Source organism: Pinus tabuliformis, chromosome 1_2, assembly GCF_031772625.1.
Source record: "Pinus tabuliformis cultivar Carrire ecotype Pingquan chromosome 1_2, CPIR1, whole genome shotgun sequence".
Lineage (NCBI taxonomy): Eukaryota > Viridiplantae > Streptophyta > Pinopsida > Pinales > Pinaceae > Pinus > Pinus tabuliformis.
Genome location: NC_142298.1, coordinates 464,882,570 through 464,895,183, shown reverse-complemented (window position 1 = coordinate 464,895,183; position 12,614 = coordinate 464,882,570). Strand labels below are relative to the sequence as shown.

Genomic DNA, 12,614 nt, shown 5'->3' with positions numbered 1-12,614 from the left:
CCCTTTCATTGAGAGGTGTAGGATTGATCTAAATATCATCCGATTCCGATAAGTATTTATGAAGTTATGAATTTATTTATGTTATGGACAAATTGTTAAGTCGGCCAACAACTTATGTAGGCTCAGAATCCCAACAGTTAGTATAAATAGAAGAGGACTTCAAGTCATTTCTACACACTTGGATCTCTTCCTCTCTCTACTTGTCTTTGGGTTTTATTAGGAGGAGAGATCCTAAGGAAAAGCCGGAGAAGCCGGAACTTCCGGAAAAGCCAAAAAATCCGAAAAAGCCGGAACTGCAAGAAAAGCCGAAAAAGATGGAAAAGCTGGAACTATCAGAAAAGTCGTAATTGCGAAAACTGCCAGAAAATCTGGAAATGCCAGAAAAGCCGGAAAAGCCAAAAAAGCCGAAAAAGTTGGAAAAGCCGGAAATACCGAAACTGTCAGAATTGCCGGAAAAGCTAGAATGACCGAAAAAGCCGGAACTACTGGGAACTGCCGAAATAGCCGGAGCATCTATCTCCAAAGGAAGGCAGCATGATGTATGAGATCATGGCCAGCATAATAAGCAGCATGATGATATGAGCATGGACAGCATAATGATGCATGATGATATGAGCATGTGCAACATAATGATGAATGAGATCATGAGCATGGGCAGCATGATAATGAATAAGACCATGGAAGATGCAGCATGATGAGCAGCATGAAGATGAGAGCAGATTAGTCATCAAGGTTCAACACATGTGATAGTACAACAAGGTGTCACATGGTAACGTGGAGCAAATAGACGAGATGCAACACTATGATAGGTGAACGAGTCACCTTAGAGAATTAGTTGAAGCAATATATCTTCAACTGATCTCATGCCAATATCAAAAGTCAAAGTGATTGACTTCTATTGTAAATGTACTATCTCTCTCACTTTCTCCACTGAACTTTGAAGAACATAAAAGAAGAATTGATCAAGGGTTTCCCCACATTGTGGGGTTTGTCCCTAGCTAGTGCCACATCTTGTGTCCTCTTGTCTTGGCTTGTCTTCTGCGATTTATATTTATGTTCTATTTGTAGTTTACTTTATGCTGATGTGATTGCTAATGTGGAAAATAATTTGAAACAAATTGCTCTAGCATAGAAGATACCTAAAATTAACGGGAAGCTTCTGGGAAAGAAGTGTGAAAAGAGAGGAAGAGATCATGATAATATGAAACAAAGGTAGAAGGCATTCAACATCTGAAGTCAAAGAATATTTGACTAGAATATCTCCTCAAAAGATATGAAGACTCTAATAGAAGTTGGAAACAAATGGATACCCTTGACAATAGATATCTTTGGGAAATGTTTCAATCTGCATGCAAGATGTTGATGCCTACGGGAAGATGTCATGATGAAAGATCATCACAAAGGAACTATTTGATTTAAGTGTTCATTTATTATTTTGAACTAATATCTGGATGGGCTTATGTAGGATTTCCTAAGAGAAGATCTGGGGATGACTTCCAAGAGGACCATATTGAAGGATTGTTATACAACAAAATGACCTCCTCATCAGCTCAGAGGGGAAACACATTATGGCTAAGGCAATAACCAAATTCACAGGCCTTGTTTCCACACTAATGTTTCCTATGCACTAAAAACATGCTTTATAAAGCTTTTATGTAAGCGTAAGGGAGTGTTAGTGACCCCACTAACTCTACTTGTTAGCTTGGAGACAATGTTAGTAAACCCTAATGAGGATCTAAAAGTCAAAGGAGCAAATTGACTCAAAAATATCTCTATATTATCTCCTAAATCTACTCAAAAAAGTAAGGAAGCATCAAAGTTCGACATATTTGAGGGATTTCTAATCCTAATGAAGGAGCAAAATGGGAAAGACCTCAAAAGCATGGCAACATCATTGATTTTAACTAAGGAAAATCATTGAGAAACTTGGCAACCCTAATCTCGAATACTACATACAAAGAGCTAGGGCTATTGTGAAAGGGATCAAATCATTTGAAAGGATAGCTTACTTGATTACCAAGCATAGTCTCAAATCTAAGCATAAGAAGTCGGTAAGAAGGGAGAGAGAGAGAGGAGCTGGAGGGGTAAGGGAAGGCTGATGCAACCGGTGGTTGTAATCACTCTTTCGACATTAATAGAGCTGCAGTTGTACTGTCTACTCCATGGTGTTGGTAATATCATTCATTTAGTTGTTTGTCCAATACCTTTTAGCATGAGTAGAATAGTTATGTGTAACTAGATGTCTTTTGTGTATTCATGTATTAATTGTCAAGGTTTTATGCTATGATTACGTTTGTATATTCTATGTGTAGGACTTAATCTGGAGTCGGCTCAAGGGACTTCCACCAAGCTGCATTGTGCTCTCCAGCAAATCTACACAGAGACTCAAGGTAATGAATCTGTTTTGCCTTGATAGTTAGTTATTGAGTATGGACATGCATGTAGCTTTGTGATAGTTGTAGATAATCTTACGGTCTGCCAAGGGTCCCGGGAAGACCCTTGAGGGTTTCTTCATTATCCATACACCATCCATTTAATCCTACTGCAGAATTGGCAACTCTGCTAGGGACTATACTTTAGTTCCCGGTTTGTGAAGAAAGTTCCTAGTTTCCTCCTCCTTCTAGACCTTCTCGTACTTCTACATTCCTTTTCTGACCCATCAGGACCTTGCAACACTATTCTTTCATATGCTCACCCCTATATCTGATACCCAAAGCCCTATTTTTAAGTATTTTCCCTCACTAACGCAGGTTAGCAGTGTAAATGGAGCTTTATAAAGCTCCGTGTTTGCACAAACAGAGCATTAGTGCCTCCAGTAACTCTTTGTGGCCTCTAGCACAGAGCATTAGTCACCCAAATTTTGATATACAGTTGTGTCTGTGACATCAAAGGGTTGGGAAACTTGCTCCTAGGCTGCTAAGGGATCTGTGGTTGTGTTTTATTTGCAATATCTGTGTCCTAAAAGAATTTTTTTTTGAAAATAGATTTTCTTCTTAAAAGTTTTTATTTTCATAAAAGAAAAAAAAAATTATTCATTATTCTGCTTAGCTCGTTAAGTTTTGCATTATTTGGTTTCAGTAGTTGTTAGAGAGCATTGAAAATTTATGTCAGTTATGCTAGTGTTGTAATGAATAGGATGCATGGAACGAATATTGATGTATGAAAGACTCTCCCATTGTAGAATACAACTTATTCATCGAAATTGAAAATTTACAAGCATTGTCTTTTGCATGATTTTGAGTCAGAGTCCCACCAAATATCATACGTCAACACCCCTTCTGAAGACTCTAACAAAGTACACTTAAAATATACCTAAAATCAATCAGAAACTCTTTCTAGAGCAAACAAACATTAGTTCAGGCTAGGATCTTGGGATAGGCAGTGTGAGTAAACTGCCCAAGATCAGAAACCAAAACTAGTGTCATTAAAAGAGAGAAATCCTTCTGCACTCATACTACTGGGACCACTACAGTAAAAGCAAAGCTAAATACGAGACAACATTGGACCGTAAGTGAAGCTAGCCCACCTTTTCTTGCAACTCCTTTGGGTATTCTATCAAGGATCCCTTCAGGGATATTGGAGCTGAGTCGGGGACTCAGGTATCCTGCCCACGCAACATACTATCTGCGACTATGTCCCCCCCATTAGTGTCTATGATCTAAGGTACCCTTAGTGGCCATACTTTTAGGGACTTACATAAGGTGACTGGGGCAGGTTGCCCTGGTACCTAAAACAAATGGACCTACTCTGTCTTGAGTTTTTGGGAGGCTGCTCGTCTTCACGAAAGTACTTGGCCCCTCAACCTGAGGTTTGGGCGAAGCTCTAGAGTAACTGTAACTGTAAATTTGGCCAACCCTCTTTGTTATTCATTTTGATACTTGGTTTCATCTCCACCGATCGGTGCTTATCGGACAGGGTCATTTCCCTCTGTTTGTTGATTGATTCACTTCGTGTATTTTTTATTTTTTAGGTGCCAGAGTGTTATCATTGAGACTTTAATAAACATCACAATAACATTTATTGATAAAAATTATTGGGCACCATGGCTACATCTGGCCCTCGTCGTCAATCTAAATGATTGTTAGGACTTCCCCCACTCATTCTAGAGGACCCGCTAAGCTCCAGTGAACTAGATTCCCCATCTTTAGGAAATCAGTCTCCGAGATCTCACATAGAATCAATTTGGACAACCAATGATTCAAGCTTATCGGAGGATTAAATCTTCACTGCAAGATTTCTTCCTCCATACAATCCTCCAATCACGAATCAGTTAGGCCCACTCTTGGTTCCTATTGCATCCGTACCTCCTTTGTCTTCAGTTGGAACACTTCCACCCATCCCGTTGATGACTAACGGGTCATGGGACATTTTGGACACTTTTGGTCCCCCACCACTTCCCTAGTCGACAGTCACTACCACACCTTTTATGGTGAACCCTGCTATACCATTTGTCCCAGGTATAACCCCTAACATGACACCCTCCACAAGTGGAACCTAATCTATGACAGGTTCCTCCCCTTTAGTGTTAAACTCTATATCTTCAACAGGTGCTACATACAATGCTCCTTATAACACTCAATATAGCACCGTTAGCGTGGGTCCCTTCGACCAACAATATGGTTGGTATCCATTGTATAGTTATAACCCTGAGATTCAAGTATCTGGGGGCACTTCCAATATGCATATACCGACCAGGAATGTAACAATGCCACCCCCCCCCCCCCATTTTCAAGAATGCAAGGTCAGTCACTTATTGACGTGAACACTCTTATGCCAGTCAAGGACATATGGTTAGTTCTATGGTAGGCAGGAATCCTCAAGGAGGTCCCAACCAATCCATGAGGGCACCCTACTTACAACCTTAAATGATTCAAGGGGGCACTACTTATCCAGGGGGAAATTCTATACCCCATCCTAACAATCCTTATGGAAATCCACATTACAATGCCATACCCCAAGGCAGCTACTATACCACGCAACGTGTGGATAATATTGGGACTCAAACGATGGGAGGACCACAACGATCCTCAAATCATATGTCATCGCCTTAGTCTGATTCTGGGGCATCACACACTCTTCCTTTCTTAGAAACATTTTATATCCCTAACTTATACAAACTTATAAATGACCCCATTTATCATAACTTACTCTAGCCACCAATCCCGCATAAAATACCAACAAACGTCGCTAAGTTCGAAGGGAAACAAGGGGAGGATCCAGGTACCCATATCACCATCTATCATATTTGGTGTGTTTCTAACTCCATGGTGGATGATAGTATCCGGTTACATCTTTTTCCCTGTGTTATATGGTAAAATTACCCCCTCTTCAACTTAGAGGGGAAAGATGTGATAGTTGAAGCAAAGACCAAGATCACTTGCCTTGTTTCCACACTAACGCTAGCTATACACTGACAACCTACTTTATAAAGCTTCTCTATAAGCCTAAGGGAGCGTTAGTGACCCTACTAACTCTAGTTGTTAGCTCGGGAGCAGCATTAGTGGATCCTAATGAAGTTCTAAAGGTCAAAGGAGTGAATTGACTCATAAATATCTAGATATTTGCTCCTAAATTCACTCAGAAAAGCAAGGAAACATCTCAAGTTTGACCTATTTGTGGGGTTTCTAATCCTAATGAAGGAGGTAAATGGGAAAGAGCTGAAAAGCATGGAAACTTCATTGCTTTTACCTTATGGAAATCATGGAGGAACTTGGCAACCCTAACTCAATTGCTACATAAGCAAAGCTAGGGCTATGGTGATAGAGGTCAGATAATTTGAAAGGACAGCATACTTGATTGTCAAGCATTTTCTCAAATCAAAAGAAGTTGGTAAGAAGGGAGAGAGAGAGAGAAGATGGAGGGGTAAGGGAAGGTTGATGCAACATATGGTTGTAATCACTCTTTCGACATTAATATAGAACTCCAGTTGTACTGTCTACTCCGTGGTGTTGGTACTATCATTCATTTGCTTGTTTGTCCAATACCTTTTAGCATGAGTAGCTTAGTTATGTGTAAATAGATGTTCTTTTATGTATTCATGTATTAGTTATCCAGGTTGTATGCTATGATTATGCTTGCCTCTTCTTTGTGCAGGACTTGATTTGGAGCTGGCTTAGGGGACTTCCACCTAGCTGCATTATGCTGTCCAGCAAATCTACATAGAGGCTTGGGGCAATCTATCTATCTTACTTTGATAGTTAGTTATTGTCTATGAACATGCATGTAACTTTATGATGGTTGTAGATAATCTTATAGTCTGCCAAAGGTCCTGGGAATACCTTTGAGGGTATCTTCATTCTCCATACACCATGCATTTTATCCTATAGCAAAATTGGCGACTCCACTGGGGACTATACATCTAGTTCCCAGTTTACCCAGACAGTTCTCAGTTTCCTCCTCCTTCTAAGACCTCCCTATACTTCTGCATTCCCTTTGTGACCCACCAAAGCCTTACTGCACTACCTTCATATATTCATCCATGCATCTGATCCTAAAAGCCATGTTTTGAGCTGTTTTCCCACACTAACGTAGGTTACCGGACTACACAATGCTTTATAAAGTTCTGTATCTGCACACATAGAGCATTAGTGGACCCAGTAACTCTCTGTGGCCACTGCTATAGAGTTTTAGTACCCCAAATATTGACATACAAATCTGTCTGTAAACTCAAAGGGATGGGAAGCCTGCTAATGGACTGAAAGGGATCTGCAACTACATTTTGTTAGCAAGATCGGTGTCCTGAAAGATTTTTTTTTTTAGGAAATAAGTTTTTTTTCTTTCTTAAAACATTTTTATGAAAGAAAGATCCACATTTTTTATTCATTTTTCTGCTTAGCTGGTTAAATCTGCTTTATTTTGGTTTCAAACAGTTGTTAGGAAAGCATTGGAAAGATTTCTGTTGGTTATGCATGTATTATAATGACTAAGATGCATGGAAAAAATATGAATATGTGAAAGACTCTCACCTGTAGAATACAACTTGTTTTCATCGAATTGAATATTTTTTTAGCATTGTCTTGTGCATGATTTTTGAGTCAGAATCCCATCACATTTCATACATCAAATCCCCTACTGAAGACACTAAAAAAGTACACATAAAATTTACCTAAAATCAATCAGTAACTCTCTATTGAGCAAACAAACATTAGTTCAGGCTAGGATCTTGGGATAGGCAGTGCGAGTAAACTACCCAAGGTCAAAAAACAAAACTAGTGTCATTAAAAGAGAGAAAATTCCTTCTACACTCATACTACCAATACCACTCCAGTCAAAGAAGAGCTAAATACAAGACAACATTGGACTGTAAGTGAAGGTAGTCTGCCTTCACTTGAAACTCCTTTGGGTATTCTGTGTATTGGGGATCCCTTTGGGGATTTTGGAGCTAAGTCGAGGACTCGGGTATCCTTCCCACACAGCGTATTGTCTGAGACTATGTCCCCCCTAGTAGTTTCTATGATCTCAGGTATCCTTAGTGGCCAATCTTTTAGGGAATTACACAAGGTGACTGGGGTGGGCTGCCTTGGTACCTAACACAAACATACCTACTCTGTCTTTAGTTTTTGGGAGGGTGCTCGTCTTCACGAGAGTACTTGGCCCCTCAATCTGAGGTTCGGGCGAAGCTATAGAGTAACCGTAACTGTACATTTGGCCATCCCTCTCTGTTATTCATTGTGATACCGGGTTTTATCTCCAGTGATCGGTGCTTATTAGATAGGGTCATTTCCCTCTGTTTGTTGATTAATCAACTTAGTGTATTTTTTGTATTTTTAGGTACCTGTGTGCTATTATTGAGACTTTAAAAAATATCACGATAAAATTTATTGATAAAAATTAATGGTCAATGTGGCTACATTCGGCCCTCGTCATCAATCTAGATGATTGTTAGGACTTCCTCCACTCATTGTGGAAGATCTGCCGAGCGCTATTGAACCGGATTCCCCATCTTCGGGGAATCAGTCTCCTAGATCTTACACGGAATCTATTTTGACAACCGACGATTCAAGTTTGTCGGAGGATTTCTTTACCGAAGGATTTCTTCCTCCCTTCAACCCTCCACTCATGAATGCGTTGGACCCCCTTGGCACGTGTACTCCCTATTTCTTTAAGTAGAACATTTCCATCCATCCCTTCGACGACTAATGGGTCGTGGAACTTTGGGGACAATTTTGGTCCTCCACCACTTCCCCAGTCAACAGTCACCACCACACCGTTGATGGCAAACCCCGTTATCCCATTTGCCCCAGGTACAAACACTCAAATGACACCCTCCACGAGTGCAACCTAGCTGATGTCGGGTTCCACCCCTTTAGTGTCAAAATGTATAGCTTTGACAAGCGCTACATACAACACTCCTTATAACGCTCAATATAGTACTATTAGCACGGTTCCCATCCACCAACGATATGGTCGGCAGCCATTGTACAGTTCAAACCCCCAAATTCAAGCATCTGGGGGCATCCCAATATGCACATACCAATTGGGAATGTAACAGTTCCCCCTCCATTCTCAGGCATGCATGGTCAGTCACTGATTGACATGAGTGTTCCTTATGTCAATCAAGGACATATGGTTAGTTCTGTGGCAGGCAGGAATCCTCAAGGATGTCCCAACCAATCCATGGGGGCACCCTACTCACAATTCAAATGAGTCAAGGGGGAACTGCTTATCCTAGGGGCAATTCGATACCCCTACATCACAATCCCCATGGAAATCCACATTAAAATGCCATACCCCAAGGAAACTACTATACCACGCAACCTATGTATAATATTGGGACTCAAGCAATGGGAGGACTGCAAGGATCCTCAAGTCATATGTCATCACCTTGGTCAGAGTCAGGGGCACCAAACACTCTTCCTTTCTTGGCAACGTTGGATATCCTCGACTTGTACAAACTTAAAAATGACCCCATCTATCATAACTTACTTTGGCCGCCGATCCCACATAAAATACCAAGAGACATCCCCAAGTTCGAAGGGAAATAAGGGGAGGATCCGGGCACCCATATCACCACCTATCATCTTTTGTGTGTTTCCAACTCCATGGTGGATGATAGTGTCTGGTTACGTCTTTTTCCCCACACCCTCACTGGCAACACAACTAAGTGGTAAATTGAGTTACCACACACGTGAGTAAATACCTTCGATGCTCTAGCGGTGGAATTCTTAAAGCACTTGTAGCTACCCATCCACTATGAGACTGGGACAGAGCGCCTCACTTCATTACATCAAGGTACTACCACCCACATCTCTGATCATATACATGAATGGAGACGTAGGCAGAGGTTATTCAAAGCTCCCCTCCTAGACTATCTCTTAGCGAACTAGTTCTACAAGTCCCTACTCCCACAAATCACTAAAGATGTTGCCTTAGGTGGTGTGGTCACAAAAGACCAATCCATACATCGTGCCCAGCACTTAGATCTGATATATTCATAGTCTACACTCTTTACAATGTAATCCCTAATGCCCCTCGCAACTCCAATGTTTCTGCTACTCAGCACCCGAGAGCGCACACCGATGGGATTATCGGTGCAACCTTTGGGGCTGCTGTAAAACAACTTAGCAGTCACATTGCCCAGATGTCAGTGGACCCCTCTACCAAATCGACTGCTCTTCCTACCACCACGATAAACTCTGTGCAGTCTATGCAAAAACCTTGTGGTTAGAACAAGAAGAATAAGAAAAAGACCGCTCATTTTGAGGAGAAATCAATAAAGCAGCAAAGACCAAAGCAAAAGGCCGCTACTCCTCCTGACGATGGAAAGGATAAACCCACTAGATTCCCTTGCAAAATCTATGTTGAAGACCACATGACCTATCGCTGCCCACATCTTCAGGAATGAAAAAAATACAATGCTAAAATGGATACTGGTAGGACCCCCGCTATCCTTAATAATCCTTTCCCCACTCAGCAACAACAACACCTCATTGCCAACCAACCCCAGCCTCTGCAAGGGGGCAATGGTGGTTCGCAACATCCTTCAGTTGGTGAAGGACCCTCTACCATTTATACATTTGAAATGGTAGATCTACAAACCGGAGCCAAACCTTATGGAGATCCTATCGCTCATGCAGAGGAACGTTCCTCAAGTCAAAACCCACTGCTGCCTAACGATTTTCATATTGAAAAGCTAGTTGTTGACCTTGTGATTTGCCCCCCTAAAGGGGCACTTCGATGCACAATGCACAATACATCTACATGTGGCACCCGAAATTACAGCATTGTATAAGAATTGGCACAAGTGTCGTTGGCTATGTCAGCGCTCTAAGTATTAACATGTCCAGCACAAAGGAAAGCTTTTCTTTCGGCTATTGGTGGTATCGACCCACAGGATTCCATGCTTGCAATTTTCAACATGGAAAAATGTAAACCTCCCCTTTCTCACCAGCTTGCATTTCAGGTGCAAATATTTTCGAAAGGTAAAGGTATACATAGAACTGTCATCAATAAAGGTGCTTCTACCTGCGTCATGTTGGCTTCATGTTGGCTCACTTTGGGTTCTCCAACCCTATCCCCGTCGTCGAATTCCCTTAAAGCTTTCGACGGACACACTTTCATCCCAAAATGTTACCTAGCTAGCTAACCCATCACCTTGAGTGGGAAAATGGTAACAGTGGATAACGAAGTCGTGGATCATAAACTCAACTATAATTTGCTTTTGGGCCACACTTGGACTTATGCCATGAATGCCATTGTGTTTTTGGTCTTCCGTATCATCCTATTTCCCTTGGATGGAAAGATAGTCACAGTGGACCAGTTGTCCTTTTGTACCCCAAAATTACTCTTTGTTACCTAGCATCTTTGTACCCTTAACGGGTGGTGTACCCGACTCTTACGTTAGTATCGATACTGGTCTATTGAAGGGCTCTTCCCTGATGGGTTGTTTCCCTCTTCTGCCACCCATGGTTCCACAGATGGTGTTTATGGTTTCATCCATTCCTCACAAACCGACCGATCCTTGGATCCTCATGGCTCCTTTAGACATTGACACTTACGAAGAAAAAATGTTTCTGTCACCAGATGAATTGGCCTACCATGCCATTCAATCTACATCCAACTCTCTAGTCACTTTGGTCACAGCTAATAGTACCACTACCCCTCCCATAACAACTCCTTCTTTCGATCCCCTCAATCAAGTCCTAGCTATTAGAGAGATCACGAGTTTAGAAGAGCGACCTTGGGAGGACTTGCACCATCGTGTTTCGATATCTAATTCAGACACGATGCCTCTTCAAATCGTGTCATTTGACACACCTGAAATTGTTTCCTCACCATATATGACTATCCAAACTTTGGACTCGAAGGGAAACATGGGCAATCTTTCAAGGACATTGCTCATCGATATTTTAGTCATGATAGGCATCATTGAAAACATACAGATTGGAGCCAATCGCAATCCTAAGGAAATTGTGAGCTTCACCTACCCTTTTAAGGACTTCCATGATGTTTTTCCTTGGTCTTATGAGGAAATGCATGGCATAGACCCTTCTATTATCAAGCATGAGATCAAGGAAGATCAAGCGTTCCTTTCATGGTATTTTTCTTGCTCGTTAATCTGAAAAAACCTTTAGTCTCCTTCTTTGGGCTCATTAAACTACCACAAAGAAGATTGAGCATTATTTTTATGGTATTTTTCTTGCTCGTTAATCCGAAAAATCCTCGAGTCTCCTTCTTTGAGCTTGTTAAACCACCACGAAGAAGATCGAGCATTTTTTTATGGTATTTTTCTTGCTCGTTAATCTGAAAAATCCTCAATTCTCCTTCTTTGGGTTCATTAAACTACCACGAAGAAGAGCGAGCATTCTTTTTATGGTATTTTTCTTGCTCGTTAATCCAAAAAACCTCAAGTCTCCTTCTTTGGGCTCGTTAAACTACTAAAAAGAAGATATGAGCATGTTCTTTTTTGGCACCTTTTCTTGCTCTTGAACTAAAAAATCCTCGAGTTTGTCATCATTGGGCTCACTAAACACATAATACGATGGTTTTAGCAACTCTTTTTCGCTCTTTTTCTCTCTCATTAAACTGAAAAATATCATTAGAGCATTCATTTTAGGCACTTTTTTCTCGATCATTAAACTGAAAAAATCATGAGTTTTTTCTTTAGGCTCATTAAAAAATTATAAAGATAACCCAAGCATTCTTTTAGGTACTCTTCTCACTCGTTAAACTGAAAAATTCTGAGTTTTTGTCACCGGGCTCGTTTAAAATCTACGCCAGCAACCAGAGCACTTGCTTTTTTGGGACCATTTCTCGCTCTTAAATCGAAAAATCCCCGAGTTTTTCACCTTCTTCGGGCTCGTTAAATCTACGAAGAAGGAATGAACAATTCTTTTACCTCTTTTTCCTTGCTCAATAAACTGAAAATGATACCTTGAGTTTTCTTCATTTGACTTGTTAAAATTTGATGAAGGTATTGAGTTTGTCGTCGCGTGACTCATTAAAAATTCATGACGAAAAATGAGTTTACTCCATCTCCTCATACTCTTAACAAAATGAGGTCAACATATATTCAACATAGGTTTCTCTTTATCTGGATTCAATAGATTAACTTACATAAAAGTAGCCGATCTGGGTATACTATTAACCTTTTGTCGCACTTGGTTAACAACTAT

General features: G+C 40.8%; 1 protein-coding gene across 1 annotated transcript in view; it reads right to left on the bottom strand.

The window, feature by feature from the left end:
* Positions 1-231: 231 nt before the first annotated feature.
* Positions 232-12,614, bottom strand: part of LOC149206359 (antimicrobial ginkbilobin-2-like protein) — a 54,665-nt gene continuing 42,282 nt past the window's right edge. The window contains exon 3 of the mRNA XM_089397672.1: positions 232-368. Within this exon, the coding sequence (XP_089253798.1) occupies positions 232-368 (137 nt within the window). The remainder of the gene's footprint in view (positions 369-12,614) is intronic.